At 42.1% G+C, this 21,583-nt stretch overlaps 1 protein-coding gene across 10 annotated transcripts in view; it reads left to right on the forward strand.

The window, feature by feature from the left end:
- rgs3a (regulator of G protein signaling 3a) overlaps positions 1 to 21,583 on the forward strand; it is a 257,200-nt gene that overhangs the window by 62,873 nt on the left and 172,744 nt on the right. For all 10 annotated transcript variants that reach the window (XM_067969628.1, XM_067969627.1, XM_067969631.1 and 7 more), the window contains 3 exons: positions 355 to 449; positions 13,704 to 13,772; positions 16,341 to 16,401. In XM_067969628.1, coding sequence (XP_067825729.1) covers positions 355 to 449; positions 13,704 to 13,772; positions 16,341 to 16,401 — 225 coding nt within the window. The remainder of the gene's footprint in view (positions 1 to 354; positions 450 to 13,703; positions 13,773 to 16,340; positions 16,402 to 21,583) is intronic.

Consider the following 21,583-nt stretch of genomic DNA (forward strand, 5'->3'; position numbering starts at 1 on the left):
GCAGTACTTTGTACTTGGCTGCATTAAATTTTAACTGCCATTTGATCTGTCTACACACTTATTTTTTCCAAGTCATTCTGTAATTTTTGAGCTGTTTCCACTGATTCCACTGCCCCGCCCAGTTTGGTATCATCAGGAAATTTGACCATTCTGCATTGAGTTTCTGAATCAGGGACATTTATGTGAATGAGAAACAGCAATGGTCCCAAAACTGAGCACTGTGGCACTCCGCTTTGTACGTTTCCCTACCTCAACATAACTCCTTTAACAACCACTCATTGTTTTCTGCCATTTTGGTATGATTAATAACTTATTTTACAATCATACTTAAATTACCATCTCTTTGCTTTAAAGTTGTCTGTGGTACCTGACTATGATCGTGGAAACAGACAGAAGACAAAGACCGTGCCAGATTGCAAAAATCCAATATTTCATGAACATTTTATTTTGTAAGTATTACTTATTTTTACTCATGTTTTCTTAACATACTTGTAGTTTATAGCTATGAAATTTGAGAAATAAACTCCATCAAACTGTCAGTGATTAACATGTTTGCTATTTAACCAACCATGGCTTCCTTATCTGTCTGTTTCAGCTTCTCTTCAAAGGTCAAAATGGACTGCCTGGATCTCTGGGAGATAATTCTGGCATGGTGTCACTAAGCATTGTCTGCCCAGAGAGTCAAGGCACTTTGGTAGAGTTTACTATCCTAGGAACTGGATGACATTGGGATACTGTGCTCAGAAAGGATCAGTCAAATTCCTAAACAGTTCAGTCAATGTAATTCCCTCAGTTCTAGGACTTTTGCTAACTTAATACTGTCTATTACTGAGTGCTAGCTTAGTTCTATATCTTCTGGGAGTAGTTACCATTCTTAATCAGCACCAGAGACCATACCGAATGCTGATTACCCAGTTTTTGGTGCCAGCATTGTAATGTTCCTTGGCACTCATTATTTTTGGTACTGAGAGGTATTATTATTGTAATTGTATTGGTTTGTCACCTTTTAGTACTAATTACTTTTATATTTTTCTCCAGTTAAGTCCAACATTGACATTTAGTACCGAGGTACATTTCTTAGTACCAACCAATAATATTGAGGTGTGCGAAATATAAGCTTATGTTGAAAGCTGTCATTCATCTGTTGCTTTGGAGTTCCATACTTTCCCTTACAGACTAGAATCTTGTTTTCAGGCAATATTCTCATTTTCCTCAGGAGTCTTTCTGTCAGGCTTAAGTATTTCTTAAGCAGTTTTCACCTTTATATAACCTTTGGCATCTTGCTTGATATTGGTGACAATCTCACAATGCGTGACACTCCCTTGCTCAGAATAGTTATAGCCAGTAGTTTTTTGGTAATATTTCACAATGTCAGCCACTTAGAAATTAGAGATGGAACATACTGTACAGAAGTCTGAACATGAATATTTCCATACTTCTTTGGGTATTGAAACCACCTCTTTCCAAAAGGTACCTTGGTAGAAATCAAACTCTGATAATTCAGGTGAAGGTTCAGTATACAAGGCCATCCCTTGTCTAATTTTGCTGGCACTCAGGGCTGTACTGAGGGAGTGCTGCATTGTTGGTGCTGCTGTCTTTCAGATAGAATGTTAAACCAAAGCCCCATCTGGCCTCTCAGATTGATGTAAAAGATTCCAAGAAGAGCAGAGCACTTCAGGTGCCCTAACCAACATTTATCCTTCAATCAACATTACTAAACAGATTATCAAGTCATTCATTTCATTGCTGTTTGTGGGACCTTGCTGTGCGCAAATTGGCTGTTGAATTTCCCTGCATTACAACACTTCAAAAGCACTTAATTGACTATGAAATGCTTTGGGATGTCCTGAGGTTGTGAAAGGCGCTAAAGAAAATGCAATCTTCTTATTTCTTTTCTTTCTCATTTGAATCTTTTACAGAAGTCATGGGACGAAATTAGTGACAAACTGGCTAAAATTTCAAATTCATATCTCCTGGGAGCTACCATCAAAAGATGTTATTTTGGGGCTTCCATGCATGCATAACCTAGTTATGCCAAGAAATTCTCTCAGTCTGTGACAATTAGATAGATGCCAGTTCTATGTTTTCCACAAATATCTAACTGACTGCCAGGAGAAATAAATACATCAAGTCTAACAGCGTGAACACCTGACTTTTAATTATTTTACCAGCGTTGTACAATATTGACCAGGAAGAAGGGAACAGTGAGATGAACAAATACAGGTGCTAATCAATTTAGGGAGGGCAGAAAGGGAGACAGACTCTCTTGAGTATTGTTGGAAAGAATGGGGTCAGACCATTTATTACAAATTGAAAATGAATTGTCTTGAACCACTGTCATTAAGTCTGTTATCTTTCCAGCCTGAATAATGTGGTATTTAGCAAACCACAAAGCAGTGGACACTTTTATCAGCACAGCTATTGGCTGATAACAACAGAATGTAAATTAAATTGAAGGTGTGTTGTGCATTTGGATTTTTTTGCGTTATTCAATACTGTCACATTTTGGGATCTTTTGACCATTTTACCACAGAAAAGTGTGGGGGAGGGGAAAGAGTTACCTTTAAATGCTGTGTTTTAAGGCGTGGTGTATTCATGCAAGTTTTAAAAAAACTGCAATAATGAGTAAAGATACTGAGGAGCTAGCCCATAAAGTGTAAATAATAAGCAATTCATTATCTTGAAACAGTTTAGTGGATGAGGGGTAACAGGTTAGTGGATGAGGGTAACCCGGTAGACATTGTCTATCTGGACTTTCAGAAAGCTTTTGATAAGATAACTCATAAGAGGCTTCTTTACAAGATAGAATTTTGCAGAATTAGTGGTAATCTGCTGTGGTGGATTGGGAACTGGCTGAATAGGCAGAAAGTTGTTGTCAATGGATTTGTATCTTCCTGAAGACCAGTTACCAGTGGTATTCCATAGGTATCGGTGTTGGGACTGAAGCTATTTATTATTTTCATTAATGATTTAGATGTAGATGTTTGGGGAATGATCTGCAAGTTTGCAGATGATACCAAGAAATGTCCGAGTGTTAGGACTGTAGAGGATGCTCGACTACTGCAAGCAGATCTTGATGTGTTGGAGGAATGGGCTCATGTTTGGCCAATGATGTTTAATATAAACTTAAAGGTGTAGTGTTATACACTTGGGCAGATCAAATGCTGAATGTACTTACACCTTACGGGGAACAGAATTAAAGCCATTGGTTAAAGAAAGAGATCAGTGCGTTTTAGTGCATCACTCTCTAAAGTTTCGTGATCAATGCTGTGAAGCTATAGCTAAAGCATACAAGGTTCTAGGTTGTATTCACAGGACAATTCACTATAAAACAAAGCATACCATTTCGTCTTTGTGTATGACCTTGATTAGGACTCACTTAGAATACTGTGTCCAGTTTTGGTCTTCTCATATAGTGGGTGATAATGAGGCTTTGGAAAAGGTGCAGAGTAGGGCCACAAGATTAATACCTAGTTTAAAACACCTTAGTTACCCAGAAAAGCTTAAAGAACTGGATCTGTATTCTCCTTATAGCAGAGAAGGTTAAGGGGAGATTTAATAGAAGAATTCAAAATTGTGAGGGCTTTTGACAGAGTAGATAGAAAGAAATTGTTTCCACTGGCAGATAATTGAGAAAAGAACTTGGGGGAGATGAGAATTTTTTTAACGTAGCGAGTTGTTATGATCTGGAATGCACTACCTGAATGTACGGAGGATAGTGAAAGACTTCAAGAGGACATAGACAGGTTGGTGGAATGGGCGGACACATGGCAGATGAAATTTAATGCAAAGAAGTGCAAAGTGATACATTTTGCTCGGAAGAAAGAGGAGAGACAATATAAACTAAAGGATACAATTCTAAAGGGGGTGCAGGAACAGAGAGACCTGGGGGTATATGTGCACAGGTCATCGTAGGTGGCAGGGCAGGTTGAGAAAGCGGTTAAAAAAGCATATGGGATCCTGGGCTTTATAAAGAGAGACAAAGAGTACAAAAGTATGGAAGTCATGATGAACCTTTACAAAACGCTGGTTCGGCCACAACTGGAGTATTGTGTCCAATTCTGCACTGCACTTAAGGAAGGATGTGAAGGCCTTAGAGAGGATGCAGAAGAGATTTCAAAATTATGAGGGGTCTAGACAGAGTAGATGGAGAGAAACTGTTCCCATTGGCAGAAGGGTCGAGAACCAAAGGCGACATGAGGAAAAACTTTTTTTACGCAGTGAGTGGTTATGATCTGGGATGCGCTGCCTGAAAGGTTGGTGGAGGCAGATTCAATCGTGGCTTTCAAAAGGGAATTGGATAAGTACTTGAAGGGAAAAAATTTGCAGGGCTACGGGGAAAGGGCAGGGGATTGGGACTAACTGGATTGCTCTTGCAGAGACACGACACGGGCTCGACTGGCCGAATGGCCTCCGTCTGTGCTGCAACCGTTCTATGATTCTATGAAAGGGTGGTGGAAGCAGATTCAATAGTAACGTTCAAAGGGGAATTGGATATATACTTGAAAAGGAAAGATTTGCAGAGCTATAGAGAAACAGCATGGGAGTGCGACTAATTGGATAGCTCTTTCAAAGAGCCGGCATAGGCACAATGGGCCGAATGGAATTTTCCAGATTTCTTTCCCTAATTGACTTGGGTTTTTATCTGGTTTCCATCTCTCAGAGGAGATTACATGGCTTCGGATGGTTGGGCAGTGTGGTATTGTGAAGTGGCTTCACACCTATATGGGACCGGCTAGATGGACCAGAGGGTATTTTCCTGTCATTTTCGTATGTTCATATGTCTTGGTACTCAATAAAGACATCACAGCTATTGTGTTACATAGAAACATAGAAAATAGGAGCAGGAGTAGGCCATTCGGCCCTTCGAGCTTGCTCTGCCATTCAATATGATCATGGCTGATCCTCTATCTCAATACCATATTCCCGTTCTCTCCCATACCCCTTGATGCCTTTTGTGTCTAGAAATCTATCTAGCTCTTTCTTAAATATATTCAGTGACTGAGCCTCCACAGCCTTCTGTGGTAGAGAATTCCACAGGTTCACCACCCTCTGAGTGAAGAAATTTCTCCTCATCTCAGTCCTAAATGTCCTACCCCGTATCCGGACACTGTGACCCCTCGTTCTGGACCCCCCAGCCAGGGGAAACATCCTCCCTGCAGCCAGTCTGTCTAGCCCTGTCAGAATTTTATATGTTTCAATGAGATCCCCTCTCATTCTTCTAAACTCGAATGAATACAGGTTGAGTCTCCTCATACAACAGTCCTGCCATCCCAGGAATCAGTCTGGTGAACCTTCACTGCACTCCCTCTATGGCAAGTATATCCTTCCTTAGGTAAGGAGACCAAAACTGCACACAATACTCCAGGTGTGGTCCCACCAATGCCCTGTATAACTGCAGTAAGACATCCTTGCTCCTGTACTCAAATCCTCTTATAATGAAGGCCTTCTTTGTTAGGAAGTCACTGGCCCCAGGTGCTCATCAGGGGCTCTAGTAGGCCTTCCTTTTCTGGCTATGAACAGTCAGAGATAAAACAGAGACACGGAAACCAGCAGTCAGGCAGTTTTTTTGAAATAGGATGTTGCCAGGCCATCAGGCAGCAAAGGCTATGATAAGGTTGGAGTCCAGGAGAAAGTGGTCAGAAATCAATTTGTTTGTCAAGTCAGATGATCCATTGAAGTGCGAAGTAAAGTAGCTTCATATCAAGCCTTGTCTGACCAAGTATTTGCTCAGTCCATCTTTGGAGAGATTGAAGAAGTGCACATGAGAAAGACACAAATAACCAACTCCGGTCACAAGGGGGTACTATTGTTACATCTCTGGATTATGTTATTGTGCAAGTAGATATGGGGCAGTTTTGAGTCAACTCCCATAAGAGGTAAGATGCTCCAACCACTTACTGGAGCAACTGACATAACTAAGCACTAAATTAGTAACAGATAACTTGATCTTCATTTTGAAGTGTTGCAATTGTTCATTCCTTATTGTTATGCATTGCAGCATTTTCTGTCCATTGCTTTTGCTATAGTTGCTGCTCTCAGTTGTTTACCTCACTTATAGCAAGCAAAGTGGTCAGCATGGTAATTCCTTAATTACGATGTCACTCCTAAATTGAATGAGGAAGAGGAGCTTCTGTGGAGCAAGTAAGATAAATACGATTACATTTGAGGCGTTTGGCACACATTCACCCTTGCACCAGGAGTCCCATATTCATGCCTTGGCATAAATGCTTGGCTGTGTGAGAAAAGATCTGCCTTCACCTCCTCCATTTTATAAGAGGAGTAGTCACCAAGCTTTGCAGTCTCTTTGAACCCAACCTTCCCTTTCTTTCTGAAGTTCTGGAATGCATAGTTGTCTTCCAATTGCGCACCCACCACCTTCTGACTCGGACCCTTCCCAGAGGTCAATTGCAATAATACTGTGCTGGTGAAAGTTACCAATGACATTCTGTGTCTCTGTAACCACCGCATTATGTCGATCCTCATCCTCCTCAACCTCTTTGGTACCATTAGCCACTCCATTCTCCTCAAATGTCTCTCCTCCATACTTGACCTCCATGACACTGCTCTGCTGGCTCCATTCTTACCTGCCACAACATCAACACTTCATTACCTCAATGGCTTTTCCTCTCACTCCTGTATGATCACCTGTAGTGTATCACTCTCTGCCATCCTTAGCCCCTTCCTCATCATTTACATGCTGCCCCTTTGTGACAGCTTCTGGAATCATGGGTCAGCTTTTTTTTTTATTCGTTCATGGGATGTGGGCGTCGCTGGCGAGGCCGGCATTTATTGCCCATCCCTAATTGCCCTCGAGAAGGTGGTGGTGAGCCGCCTTCTTGAACCGCTGATGATATCAATGCTGATGATATCAAGTTCCCCCGCTCTTGTGCCTCCATCAAGCCCGTGGCGGTCACCATCTTCTTGAACTCTGTCTGATATGAAGATGTGGATGAGCCATTATATTCTCCAGCTTAAAGTTAGCAATCCATAAGCTGTCCCCTTTGTCTCCCATAAACACCTGTGCACCTCTGGTCTTGATATCATCAACTTCCCTGACTTCCACCCTACATCACAAGCTTTGCTTCCTCCCTCACATCTAATCACTAAGACCACTTTCTTTTATTTTCAAAACATTGATAACTCTGCCCCATCTCTCCCCTGTCCTGCTGAAAACTTGTGTCCTTTATCACCTTGAGGCTAGATTTCTCCAACAGTCTCCTTACTGATCTTCTGATATCAGCTAGCTAGTTTTAGAGGAGTTTGTTCAATGATGGTAAGACAATCAGCACACAAGCAAAGTTTCATTTATTCAAAGTTTAATATCCTTCAAATAAGGTGAAGTACTTACAAAATCATGATGTGGAGATGCCGGTGATGGACTGGGGTTGACAATTGTAAACAATTTTACAACACCAAGTTATAGTCCAGCAATTTTATTTTAAATTCACAAGCTTTCGGAGGCTTCCTCCTTCCTCAGGTGAACGATGTGAAAATGAAAACCTCGAAATGAAATCGCATTTATAATTCACAGAACAATGCTTGGTGAGTACAGACAGTTTTTTCAACTGCCCGTTGAATCAAGGAAACCTGATCCTAGAAACGAGGTCTGTCGATTATGCAGCACTTGAACTCAATCTTCCCAGGTCAAATCGCAAGTCCTGTTACAATGTGCCAATTTTTATACCTTTCTGAGCTACAAATAACTAATCTAAATGTCCTTATAAGGCATGCGACTACCCCTCTAAACTACAAGATGTATATATGTAAGACCAATGGGTAAAGTTATACTATTGATTGACTTTTTTGAGATGACTTCATCTCATAATGCTATTTCCCTTCACTTTCCCATACATCTTATCTTCCTCATTCGAGGTTGCGTGACCCACTTCATTTAAGTCCCATGCAGTACCATGTATGGCTTCTTTCATACTGGACAAGATAAGCATGCAGGTGCTTATCTTGTCATGGAGCCTGGTTTGCATTCCAGTAGAGACAGGAAAAACATGAGATTCTGTTGTTTCACCTCTGCTGTTCCTTTAAAAGTAAATTTAACCCTTTTCCTGTCCATGTTTCCTTCCCTAAACTACTAACCATTCTGAATGCAGTCGCTCATGTCCCCGCTCATACTGAGGTCTATACATTCATAGTAGTTTCGGCTAAGTTTTACCAGCTTCCTGTGTCCTAACTTCAAAAACCTCGTTCTTACCTTCAAATTCCTCATGATATTGCCCTTTCCTATCTTCACAATGTCCTCCAACCATATGCCCCTATGCTGATGCTCTATTCCCCTGAAAGCAGCTTATTTTTCGTTCCTTGTTCCTTTGCTGCACCATAGGTGGCTACTCTTATGGACCGTATGCCTCAACCCTTTAGAACTCTCTGCCAATCTGCCTCCTAAAGATCCTCCTATTTGATCCTTCCTAATCCCTCTGTCCTTTTCTTTACTTCCTGCTTAGTGTCCACTCATTATCCAGTGCCCTTTTCATTGCTCTCAAACATCTTTCTTTACGTGAGGAGAGAAATGTATAACAACAATTATACATTTATTGTATAATTACAAATGTAAATTGTTATTATTGCAGCAGCACCCATAATGCTTTCATTTTGTAATCGTTCGCCATCTCTCCGTTACTTGAAGGAGGAGGGAGATTGATTGGTAACCTCCCAACAGTACTTCAAAGTTGCCATCTTGCAATATGGGTATCATCAGAAATTTGAGACCAAATTAATATACCTGTTGTCCCAAGCACCACATGTTAGCCTACAATTCTGGCGAGAGATAAACTTGGGCCTCAAGATGGTGGTGGACATCCTTGTCTGGTCTGAGATCACTCCACAAACCATTAGAATTGCTGGTGTAAAATAAATTGCACCAAAAATGGCAATTTGCAAAAAACAGATGTGGTGCCTAAGGATCTAGCTGTTCATGTTTTCAATTCCGAACACTTCTTTGAATACTTTATGGAGTTGCTTCATCGCGTAAAACCGGCGGCTGAACGGATCCCGTCAGCTTCCCATCGGGCGGGTTAGGTTAGGGGATTACGGGGCAGACAGGTTTTTGAAACAAGGGACTGAGCTGCAAGCCTGGGGCCTGAAGCTCAAATGCAGGAGGTAGGTTTTTGCAGTTAGAAGTTGTTTAGAAAGAAAGGTAATGCAGAAAACAAGGAAGTCAGCCTACAAAAGGGACAGGGCGTGTGGTTTATTATTTTTTCACATTGTTCGAGGAGGGAAGTGAGATTGAGTGAAATAAGTGAGATTTGCTTTGACTGTTACTTTGTACCTTCTGTAAATAAAGCAGCATGGAAATTCATATCTGGCTTTTTCTCACTCAGTGTTTCTGAGTCCGCCTTTGGAAAGATTGGTGAAGCGTACATGAGGGTGCGGAAGACACGGGGCCAGATTTTGCGGAAAAAATAACGGCGTGTGAACGACGCACGCCATTATTAATGCGCAAATCAGCCAGCAACTTGTAGCAGGTAAGAGATATCCCTTGAATTGCGAGTCGCCACAAGTTGCAGGCTGATTCGCGATACTCCGCCGTTAGCTTCGTGAAAATGGCATCTCAAACTTAACCTCCCCATGATTTTCATGAAGTTGCTGCATTTGCACATTATTTGCCCATTAAACTCGCCACAGAAAGTTAAGTCTAGTAATTATCAGCGTACGTACCCTTTTAATGACGTGATAATTGTTAATGACTACTAATCATCCTCTCCTGCCCAGAAAGCAAACAATTATAAGTGTGGAGTCTCATTCAGGTTGTGAATTGTTTTTGGAAATTTTATAAATGTTAATTTGAATTCACCCACTCTGATTCACCCTCTCTGTCCTTCCTCTGTTTATTTCTCAATCCTTTAACCTCATTGGTTACGGAGATATGCTGTTTATCCCTTTATTCACCAAAGTCTCAGATGTTAGCAGCTCGCACTTCCAGCAACTTTGTGGGCAAAAATATTTTAAACCTAAATGTGCAATTGTAAGTCTAACCAATGGGGCACACCGCGAGATGTCCCGTTCCAGCAAAATCTGCCCCATAATATCCAGTTCAGATTACAAGGGGGTCTTATTATTACAACCCTGGGTTACCCTATAGTATAATCAGATTTTAAAAAATATATATTCATTTTTGGGATATGGGCATCACTGGCCAGCATTTACTGCAGATCCCTGATTGCCCTTGAGGAGTGATGGTTTTTTTTTTATTCGTTCATGGGATGTGGGCGTCGCTGGCAAGGCCGGCATTTATTGCCCATCCCTAATTGCCCTTGAGAAGGTGGTGGTGAGCCACCTTCTTGAGCGAGATTTTACAACTGAGTGGCTTGCTAGGCCATTTCAGAATCAACCACATTGCTGTGGGTCTGGAGTCACATATAGGCCAGACCAGGTAAGGGCGGCAGGCTTCCTTCCCTAAAGGACATTAGTGAACCAGATGGGTTTTTACGACAATCCGGTAGTTTCATGGCCATCATTACTGATACTAGTATTTTTAATTCCAGATTTATTTATTTATTTAATTAATTGAATTTAAATTCGCCAGCTGCCGTGGCGGGATTTGAACTCATGACTCAAATCCCGCCTGGATTTTAGTCCAGGCCTCTGGATTACTAGCCCAGTAACATAACCACTATGCTACCGTACCCTGCCTATGGTCCAGCACTGGAGGGAGGTGTCACAGGTACAGTGCCCCCGTGTATATCTGATCCAGTGTGTTCACCCTTCGATATGGAATAACAGATACCCGGGAGGGAGTTACAGGCTGGAATCTAATCGCGGGGTCCGGGTGAGCCGCCTTCTTGAACCACTGCTGTCCATGTAATGAAGATACACCCACAATGCTGTTAGATAGGAAGTTCTAGAACTTTGACACTTCAATGATGAAGGATTTCCAAGTCAGGTTAGTATGTGACTTGGAGGTGAACCTGGAGATGATGGTGTACCCATGTATCTGCTGCCCTTAGCCTTCTAGGTGGTGGAGGTTGTGGGTTTGGGAGGTGCTGATGAAGAAGCCCTGGCGACTTGCTGCATTGAATCGTGTAGATAGTATACACTGCAGCCATGGTACGCAGATGGCGGAGGAAGTGGATGTTTAAGCTGGTGATGGGGTGCCGATCAAGCAGTCTGCTTTGCCCTGGATGGTGTCGAGCTTCTTGAGTGTCAATTTCAGCTGCACCCATCCAGGTAAGTGGAGAGTATTCCATCACTCTTGACTTGTGCCTTGCAGGAAGTGAAGAGGCTTTTGGAGTCGGGAGGGGAGTCACTTGCTGCAGAATACCCAGCCTCTGGCTGGTCCAGTTGAGTTTCTGGTCAATGGTGACACCCCCCACCCCCCCCTCACGATATTGATGGTCGGGGATTTGGCGATGGTAATGCCATCGAATGTCAAGGGGCGGTGGTTAGATGACTCCTTGTTGAAGATGGTCATTGCCTGGCACCTGTGTGGCATGAATGTTACTTGCCAGTTATCAGCCCAAGCGTGGGTGTGGTCCAGGTCTTGCTGCATGTGGGCATGGACTGCTTCATTATCTGAGGAATTGCAAATGGAGCTGAACACTGTGCAATCATCAGCGAACGGTCCAATTTCTGACCTTATGATAGAGGGAAGGTCATTGATGAAGCAGCTGAGGATAGTTGGGCCTAGGACGCTGCCTTGAGAAACTCCTGCAGTGATGTTCTGGGGCTGAAATGAATGGTCTCCAACAACCACAGCCATCTTCCTTTGTGCCAGGTATGACTCCAGCTACTGGAGAGTTTTCCACCTGATCCCCATTGACTGCAGTTTTACTAGGGCTCCTTGGTCCAATGCTGCCTTCATGTCAAGGGCAGTCACTCTCACCTTACCTCTGGAATTCAGCTCTTGTAACTCTGTTTGGACCAAGACTATAATGAGGTCTGGAGCTGAGTGGTCCTGGCAAAACCCAAACTCAGCATCGGTGAGCAGATTATTGGTAAGTGCCACTAGATAGCACTGTTGAGGACTCCTTTCATCACTTTGCTGATGTTTTTTTTTATTCGTTCATGGGATGTGGGCGTCACTGGCAAGGCCAGCATTTATTGTCCATCCCTAATTGCCCTGGAGATTGAGAGTAGGCTGATAGAACAGTGATTGGCAGTTCTAGGAGATGCTTGAACACAAGGCTCGTACCACTTATAGTACTGTACTGTAGAGAATATCTGAAGCAGAACTGAAATTTGTAAAGTATACAAATATATTTTTTTACATTTGAGATGTTGGGCACCCATTCACACACACATTCATGTGTACCCATACCTAGGCATCCAGTTTGTTGGAGCTTGCAGTTGGAACTCAGCAAGGCAGATAGTACAACATTAATCAGTTCCTTCCAGTGGTTGGGCTATTTGGTCAATCACAAGAAGTAACATGGACCCCATGTAAAATATTCTGTTTTTAGGGACAACAAGATTTTCCAACTTTGAAACAGGTTTGGGATGCTCGGCGATCTGGTATCTTTCTTAAAGAAATATTCACATTTCTTTGCTCAGGCTTATTTGCGGGTCCTTGGACTGATGGCAGCAGCCAACGTCTTAGTTCCCGATGACGTCAGTTGAACCTGCTGAGCTTGTGGCCCTTTCCAAAGTTCCTGTCATACCATCTGATTCGCATAGTCAGTAAATTTCCAGTGATAAAAGATAGTACGCATTGTTGTTCAAGAGGTTCAACCGTTAGCTGCTCCCCTGAAAATGACGATTGCGAGAGGTAGAAATCATCTCCAAAGGAAATGGACAGCCAATACACAGTGGTCCATTACGTCAACAGAGAAGGGATTTATTCCCAAGTACTTGTTCAAGATGTGGTGTAGTTGGACTGTTGCTATCCATCTTTTATCTCAGCATCTAGTGGGGTTGACAACTGAATAGTGTATGCTTTGTCCAAGTAACTATTCTGTGATCCTGGATATTGAGTTAAACCACCAGAGCATCGAAGTTGACGCCTATCTTGTCCCTATCCATCATCGACACATGCACATTTTCCAGCAGGTGTCACTAGATCAGGGACAGTAACCCTAGCTGATTTTCCACTCCATATAGCAGAAGCAACAAGAGCAATGGTAGCACCCTACTGCCAGCATGGCAGAGATCAGCTAACTCAGCACTGATCAGGAATTGAAGCTGACGCATTCTGCCTTTTTTGGAACAGTTGGTTTTACTATCTGAACCGTGCGGATGCCCCATCAATTTCTACTATTAAAAATCACCTGTCATAGAAAGAACATGAATTTAGATAGCACCTTTTACATCCTCTGGGCATCATAAAGTGCTTCACAGCCAATAAGTTATTTTGAATTGTTGTCCTTCTTGTTACATAATTTGCACGCAGCGTGGTCCTGTAGCAGTGCTATAAAGGACCAGTTGATCTGTTTTGGTGGTATTGATTAGGGATAAATATTAGCCAGGACACTGGGAAACCTCTGTAACTCTTCTTCGAATAGTGCTATGGGATCGTTTATTCCACCAGAATAAGCAGAAAAGGCTTCCTGTTTAATACCTTATCTGAAAGACACCCTCAGTACCATATTGAAGTGTCAGCTTAGGTTTTGTGCTCAAGTCCATGGAGTGGTACTTAAAATCATGACCTTCTGAATCACAGGTGAGAGTGCTGTCACTGAAGCAAGCTGATATTTACAAAATAGTGCCAAAAAGCTGAAGTCTACTAATGTTTTAAAATTGTTCTTTTTTTATAGTCCCTTGCAGGAGTCAGATGAACTAAAGAGACTTCTTGTTACAGTTTGGAATAGAGACAGAAATTCAAGGTAAAAATGATGCTTAATTTTTGTTACTTGACAAATTATGCCATGTTTTCTCTGAAATTGCATGAGAATCTCCTGGTTACAACTATTGCATAAATGTATCTGTCAAAGTTAGTAGATATGATCTGCAACTTGCTACAATGGAACCAGAATTCTTTTGAAGCTTTCAAATATGTAATTTTCTATTGTATAGAATCAGAATCTTACAGCACAGAAGGGGGCCATTTGGCCTATCGTGCCTTTGCTGGCATTTTGAAAGAGCTATCCAATTAGTCCCACTCCCCAGCTCTTTCCCCATATGATCTGCAACTTGCTACAATGGACCTTAATTATATGTGCTCTAGAAGTCCACCTTCCTGATTATCGGCCAGAGTTTTGCAGAATGAAAGGAGTTTTCGTGGTGTCCTTGCCAACATTCATCCCTTAACAACAATGAAAAATATATTGACTGATCATTTAATTCATTTGCAATTTGTGGGATCTTGCTGTGTGCAAATTGGCTGCTGCATTTGCCTACAAAACAGCAGTGACTACAGTTCAAAATATAATTAACTGGCTGTCAAACAGTTTGGGATATCCTGAGGACTTAAAAGATGTTCTTTTAATGCAGGTTTGTTCTTTATTTCTTCCTCCATAAATGCAGGCTGTAACTCTTGTGCAGCTTTGTGCACAGCATGAACCTGTGCCATTTTGGCCACTTGTACTGGGCATTGATTCCACGTGGGCACTGATCTGTGCACTACACAGTGCATTCCCTTTTTTGCTCTCTAATTGCCCTATGTTTAATATTTCTGAGCTATCGCTTGGAAGCGAGTGGTAACACATTCTGGATGGTTACACGTGGAGAGACCTGTTTCTTCTTCTGACCTACTTTTCTTCTTTCTCTACTGCTGCTTTGGGCACATCTGTAGGAAGAAGAGAAATTTGATTGGGTCGTTGAGGCGCAGGGTTTACACGTATAAGAAGTAATACAAGGTTTCATGACATGGGCTGATTGTCTGGCCCACATGCAAAACTGTTTAAGTGGCCCGTGTCCTTGAGCTGTAACACAAAGTCAGTTCTTTTACATCATTTTATGGTGCTCCCAGCACGTAGAGCATAATGTGCTGGGAGTGCCAAAGGATAGGGATTGGAATTTTAGATGCCAAGAGCCAATCAAGTGCATGACAGCATTTTCTATTGCAGGAGAAGAGGTGGTCATTGGGCAGCCATTAGGTGTCCTATGTGCCTCAGGTGCTTTGGAGACCTGCTTGCTCCATAATAAAGGATGTGCTCCATTAGATTATCGGTCCAGTAGTTTGCTGAGAGGTAATGGAGGGTACTGTAGGAAGAGAAATAGAAGTTCAGGACAAACCTACAGTTGACACATGCCCTCCTACTTCCCATCTGTGATTTCCTTTATATTCCCTGCCCCTCCCCCCTTGGAAAAGCGTAAAGTTTCCTCCTCACTGTGGGGGAAAGGGCAGAGATATGGGGCCTGTCGCCTGACACTGTTCTGTGTCTTGTGTTGTGGGCTGCCTTACCCTTGAAAAATAATTTTTAAAAAGTGCGATGCAGTGAAATTCAGCATGCAGACCATAATGGGAGTGTTGACAGGTATATGCACCGACCATTTAGATATGTGAGGCTTTTAGTTTGATGATTGCGGGGATGCTGTGAGTGAAGAAATTCTGTCCAGGTGAAAGCTGGAGGGTGTAGAGGGCACCATGTGACCTCTTGGGCATTGCTTGTAAGCAATTCAAGCATTCCCACACAGTGTGAAGGGAAGTCTTTATAAATAGCAAACATGATTAGTACAGTGCATTCTTCGAAGGCTTGGCTGGCACCTGTTACATTGCCTACCCTGATAAAGTCATTGAACCTTTTGTGGCACTGAGTTGCCATGTATGGAATTCAGTCTCACACTGCTGAAAAGTATCGTGGACAAATTGTGAAGTGCAACTCCTGCCCGTCGATGAGAAGTGGCCGAGTTGATACTGACAGCCCTGGCCATCAGCAACTGCTACTGTGCCACTCTCCTTGTGGGCATTTGTCACTATATGATAAGCAGTGCCTCCCTCTTCCACCTGGCTTCATGTGGAAGCATTTATACATCTTCAGCCTTAAACCTGAGGGCTTTGAGCTCTCCATCAGAGGGCAGCGGCATTCTTCAAGTAAGCAAACGTTCTGTTGTGCATTCAAATTCTTCAGCATCAGGCTGGTTCTAGCTCACCAAATGACAAGCTAAAGGTGACTGTTATTCCTAATGCTAGAATCCCTGCTACCATTATGTTAGTTAGGCTGACCACAGAAGCTGACAGAGTAAGCCTACTTCTCATTGGCGGACCAGAATCATTCTCTGCAGTTTTTCTGCTATAATTTACAAAATATTATGAAAGTACATTTCAAATTTTCTACTTAATCACCTGCTGAATTAATGTGAGGCAAAGAACAACTGTGAAAATGTCTTCTTGCTACCTATAAGTGTAAACAAAGTTCAAAAGGATGAAGACTGTTTTATTTCCTTAAAATATTTCATAACTGTACATTAATATTTTATATAGCTAACAGATTTCCATAACTTATTTACAGATGCAGTGAACTACTTGGATGTATGAGCTTTGGTGTAAAGTCACTGCTTGCATTGGATAAGGTAAGGATATTAGTATAAAAATAGAAGATGTATCCCTTTTCATTTTTGATATTCTATAATCACAACAACAAACGAAAGCTTCATGAAGCAATGAAATTAGACCTATTACCTGTGTAAATTAAAAATACACAGAGGCAAATGGCAGAATTGAGGCAGGATTTTTCCCTGCCTTTCTGCCGATTTGTTACTGAGACAGGCAGATAGAAAATAGGTTGGAGACTCATGAGACAGGATCCCTGCCAATTTTCACATTTGTCATACTTTGTGCCATAAATGACACTGGATGCCAGAAGCATCTGCCCATATACTGGCCGGGTGCATTTCTAAGAGATAGTAATGATGGAGTGACATCATATATTGCATTTATCATCATTATCACCTCAGTATTTCTGTTTACTACTTTTGCTAGCATTGAACAGATGTCCAACATTAGTAGGCAATTGGAAACACAGAGGAAACTTTAAATGCTTGCAATAGGCACTAAATGGAGTGAAGGACTTGCACTCAGTGTTTCTCACCCTTGTGGCTGGAATTTGACAGCGGTGATATAGCCAGCAATATGATCCCAGTTTGGGAGGCTGATGGTCTTTTAAGCTGCTGCACCAACAGCTAATTGCTGCCTCCACCTCCTCCAGGTGTGGCTGGCTGCCAAGAACAGGTGGGAATACCACTGGGAACCTGGTAAAAAATGTTACTGCGGCAGGAAATTCTCCAGCACCCATTGGGTGGGCATAGTTCTCGCCCTGCAATACTTTGGGTGACATTGCATTGTTACTGGAGAGGGAAATTCCGGTTTTTGTCTCTGAGATACTCCATCCTCATTCCTGAACACACAAGGAATTCTAATGCATTGAAACAAAAATTATAGATAGCTTTTGGCCGATGTGAAAGGAACATAGAACAGAAAGAGAATTGTGGGAGAGGATGAATTCTAGCAAATTGTCCAGGTTAACAATGATTGTGATTGTGTAGCTATGAGGAACCTTATGCTGGTAGAGTACTTGGTGCTTGATGTTTAATGGTCAATACGGGACGCAATGTGATATGGTAACATGACACGGTGAAATGGAAGAAAATGAGCATGCCTGTACGCTTACAAAGATTAGTAGTTGGCAAAATTCCCTGTGTGATGGCGTGCCTTGTTTACCGTTAGGAACAATAAAGAAACTTGGCAAAAAAAAACCCTATTATTTTGTCATGAGCAACCTTGCATAATTCAAAAACATTGTTCCTCATCTGCTCCCAGGTTCAGGCCACAGGTGAGACTCCACTGACATCCTCTGTAACCTTCCTTTATGATGGTCTGGTTGTACTCTTCATTGTAGGGTGGACCTCCCTTACATGTAGAGCCACCCTTTGCTGCAGCACCTCCCCCATCAGGACTTCGAAAGCCAAGTCATTAAATGGGACTTTTATGCACCCAATGATTTTGCTGCATATGGGGAGAAAGCAAGGCAGTAACTTAATTTTCGATTGCTCCAGCCAACTCACAAACATCCAAATATAGCACATCCCACAAATTTTGTTGGTTCCAAGAACCATGGACTACAGAATTTCACAGCAATCCAAAATTAACGCAATGCTCTGCTTTCTTCCCATAACCCTAAATTATGCTCTGCTTCCAATGTTTATTCACTTTGCCCAATAATATGAGGTCAGCTTATTAGCATAATTTCCTAGTGCTAACAGAGAATAGTGCATAATAAATTGAGAATGTTCTGATGTCAGAATGGGATTTCCTGAACCAGATGCTCTTAAAGGGTTGTTTGCTGCCCTTAAAAGGATAGTTGTTGTGCTTTTCAGGCTGTAAAATGATTGCCTGCATTACTTGAAAGTGAAAAATGCTCTGCATCAATAGCTACTAGCCCTGCTGAGAAATCTTCGAATAGCAGAGGACTCCTCAGTATCTGCTGTCCTCAGCAGTCACTGCAATCTTTGAGAATAGTGTGCCATACAACTTTGGCACAGTGGAAGAGTCTATATTGTACATATTTTAAAAATTCTACAGGATCCTTTACACCTTGGAATTTCCTGTGCGTCCACGAACATATGTAAAATGATAGATAGGAAATGACTCACTGGTCCATCCAGTCTGTTCCACACAGTTGCGATGCCCTAAACATCACAATACATTCACCCCCCACCCCACCTGGAGCCATGTAATCTCCTGGGAGAGGCAAAAAGTCAGATAAAAACCCAGGCCAATTAGAGGGAGAAAAATCTGCACAACTCCAATCCGACCCCCGTGGGTGATCAAAACTAGTCCCGGAGCTCACCCTGGCCCTGATTAATGTTATAGGATATGTATGAGGTGATCTCCGCCCCAGCAAGAAACAGGTCCAGCTCTTGCTTGAAGGAATTCAGTGGATCAGGGTTCTCCCCACAAGCCGGCATCCTGTTCCATAGGTCCACTATTCTCTGAGAAAAGAAGAACCTCCTTAGATCTAACCTAGCAATGCCCTTACAAAGCTTGTAAGAGTGACCCCTGGTCTTCCATAACCTATTCAGTTGAAACAATTGGTCTACACAAACACAATCTAGTACCTTCATTATAAACCACAATCAAATCGCTCCAAGTCTACTGTCCAAAGTATAGAGACTCAGATGAGCCTCTCTGGGTAAGTAAGATGCTTTAAACTAGGAATTAATCTTGTGATCCTCATCTGCACCTTTCCCTAACCCCAATATCACCCACCATATGAGAAGACCAAAACTGGACACGATATCCTAACTGAAGCCTAACCAAGTTCTTGTACAAGGAGAAAATAGTATGCTTTGTTTTATAATGAATTGTCCTATGAATACAACCTAAAACACTGTTTGCTTCAGCTATAACTTCACAGCATTGGTCATTAATCTTTAGAGGTTGATGCACGAAAACGCACTTTTATCACTAACTTTAATTATTTCCTCTGAAGGGTGTATGTATATTCAACATTTGACCTGTCGACATGCATAACATTGCACTTTTGTAAGTTAAACAACAATTGCCAATCAGGGGTCCAATCTCTGTGCTTGCAGTAGCTGAGCATCCTCCACAGTCCTAACTCCTGTACGTATCTTGCTATCGTCCGCAAACTTGCAGATCATTCCCTAACATCTACATCTAAATCATTAATGAACATAGTAAATAGCAAAAGTTCTAACACTAATTCCTGCGGGACTTTGCCCAAGGGCGTTCAGCCAATTCTCAATCCCGTTTAGTAGATTACCACTAATTCCAGAAGATTCTATCTTGTAGAGAAGCCTCTTATGCGGTAGCTTATCAAAAGCTTTCTGAAAGTGGAGGTAGACAGTGTCTACCAGGTTAAGACATAGATAAGTAATGTACACAAAGATTTATCTCCTTGTTGATTTGTGAGAAAGAGTCCAATAATATTGGTGTGTACATTATGTGGCATTTATTTAAAAGATTACATAGAATCATAGCATCTTACAGCACAGAAGAAGGCCATTCGGCCTGTCGTGCCTGTGCCGGCTCCTTGAAAGAGCAGTCCAATTTAGTCCCACACCCCAACTTCTTCCCCATAACCTTGCAAATTAGTCCTCTTCAAGTACATGTCCAGTTGCCTGTTGAAAGTGCCTATGGAATCTGCTTCCACCACCCTTTCAGGTAGTGTGTTCCAGATCTTAACAGCCCTCTGTGTGAAAAAAAATTCTCCTCATGTCCCCTCTAGTTCTTTTGCCAATTATTTTAAATCTGTGATCTCTGGTTGCTGACCCACTTTCCAAAGGAAACAGTTTCTACCTACTTGCTCTATCAAAACCCCTCAAAATTTGAGTGTCTCTGTTAGCTCTCCCCTTAACCTTCTCTGCCCTAAGGAGAATAATCCCAGTTTCTCCAATCTCTCCACATAACTGAAGCCCCTCATCCTGGTATCATCCTGGTAAACCTCCTCTGTACCCGCTCCAAGGCCTAGACATCCTTCCCAAAATGTGGTACCCAGAATTGTACACAATACTCCAGTTGAGGCCTAACCAGTGATCGTAAAGGTTTAGCAAGACTCCCTTGTTTTTGTATTCAAGGCCCCTATTTACAAAGCCAAGTATTCCATATGCTTTCTTAACCACCTTTTCAACTTGCCCTGCCACCCTCAAAGATTTGTGAATATGCACCCCCAGGTCCCTCTTCTCATGCACCCCCCTCAAAATAGTACCATTTAGATTATACAGCCTCTCCTTGTTCCTCCAAAAGAGCATCACTTCACATTTATCCGCATTAAATTGCATCTGCCATGTGCCTGCCCATTTCACCTGTCTGTCTATGTCCTCCGGAAGTTTGCTACTAACCTCCTCACTATTTACTACATTGCCAAGTTTTGTATCATCCGCAAACTTTGAAATTGTACTCCCTATACCCAAGCCCAGGTCATTTATACATAAGAAGAAAAGCAATGATCCTAATACCAACCCCTGGGGGACCACACCGCATACTTCTCTCCAGTCAGAAAAAGATCCATTCACCGGTTATGTACCCAAGTTACCGCTATTCCTTTAATCCCCACATGCTTCTATTTTTCGAACAAGTCTATTATGTGGTACTTTATCAAATGCCTTTTGAAAGTCCATAAAAACAACATCTACTGCACTACCTTCATCAACCCTCTTTGTTACTTCATCAAATAACTCAATCGAGTTAGTCAGGCTTGATTTGCCTTTAACAAATCCATGCTGGCTGTCCCTTTGATTAATTTTGATGCAGCAATTGTTGGTATGGAACATCAAAATTTCAGTCTTTATTTGAGGTTGTTTATTTGAGTACTGTCAAGAGAGAAAATTTGAGTGAATTATTAGTTGTATTTAGTCCGTTCTCAGACTTGATCTTGATTGAAATCAGTTTAGAGTTATCTCATTTGGAATCATGGTTGGTGGATCAGAAAGTGATGACCATCTGGCAGCAGCACAATGTGGATCTCTTAGCAGCAGAAGTGCCAGTGTAGAGCTCAAGACATTTTCAGATTTATCAATGTACATGTAATCTTTTTGTGAAAAATTGATTTTCCCATGTAGCTGATTTCCTAGGACTGATGCTGATTTGGGTTTACAGGAGAAAGTGAATTCAGAATTACAGCTCTGCTTCATTGGTACTCCGAACCCTGCCAAACAAGAGTCCAAAGCAGCAGTCAGGTTGCTTGTGTGGCCCATTCTCATTGCAGCTGCTACCGCCACTTGTTAGCAAGTT

This window comes from Heptranchias perlo, chromosome 31 (genome assembly GCF_035084215.1).
Source record: "Heptranchias perlo isolate sHepPer1 chromosome 31, sHepPer1.hap1, whole genome shotgun sequence".
NCBI lineage: Eukaryota > Metazoa > Chordata > Chondrichthyes > Hexanchiformes > Hexanchidae > Heptranchias > Heptranchias perlo.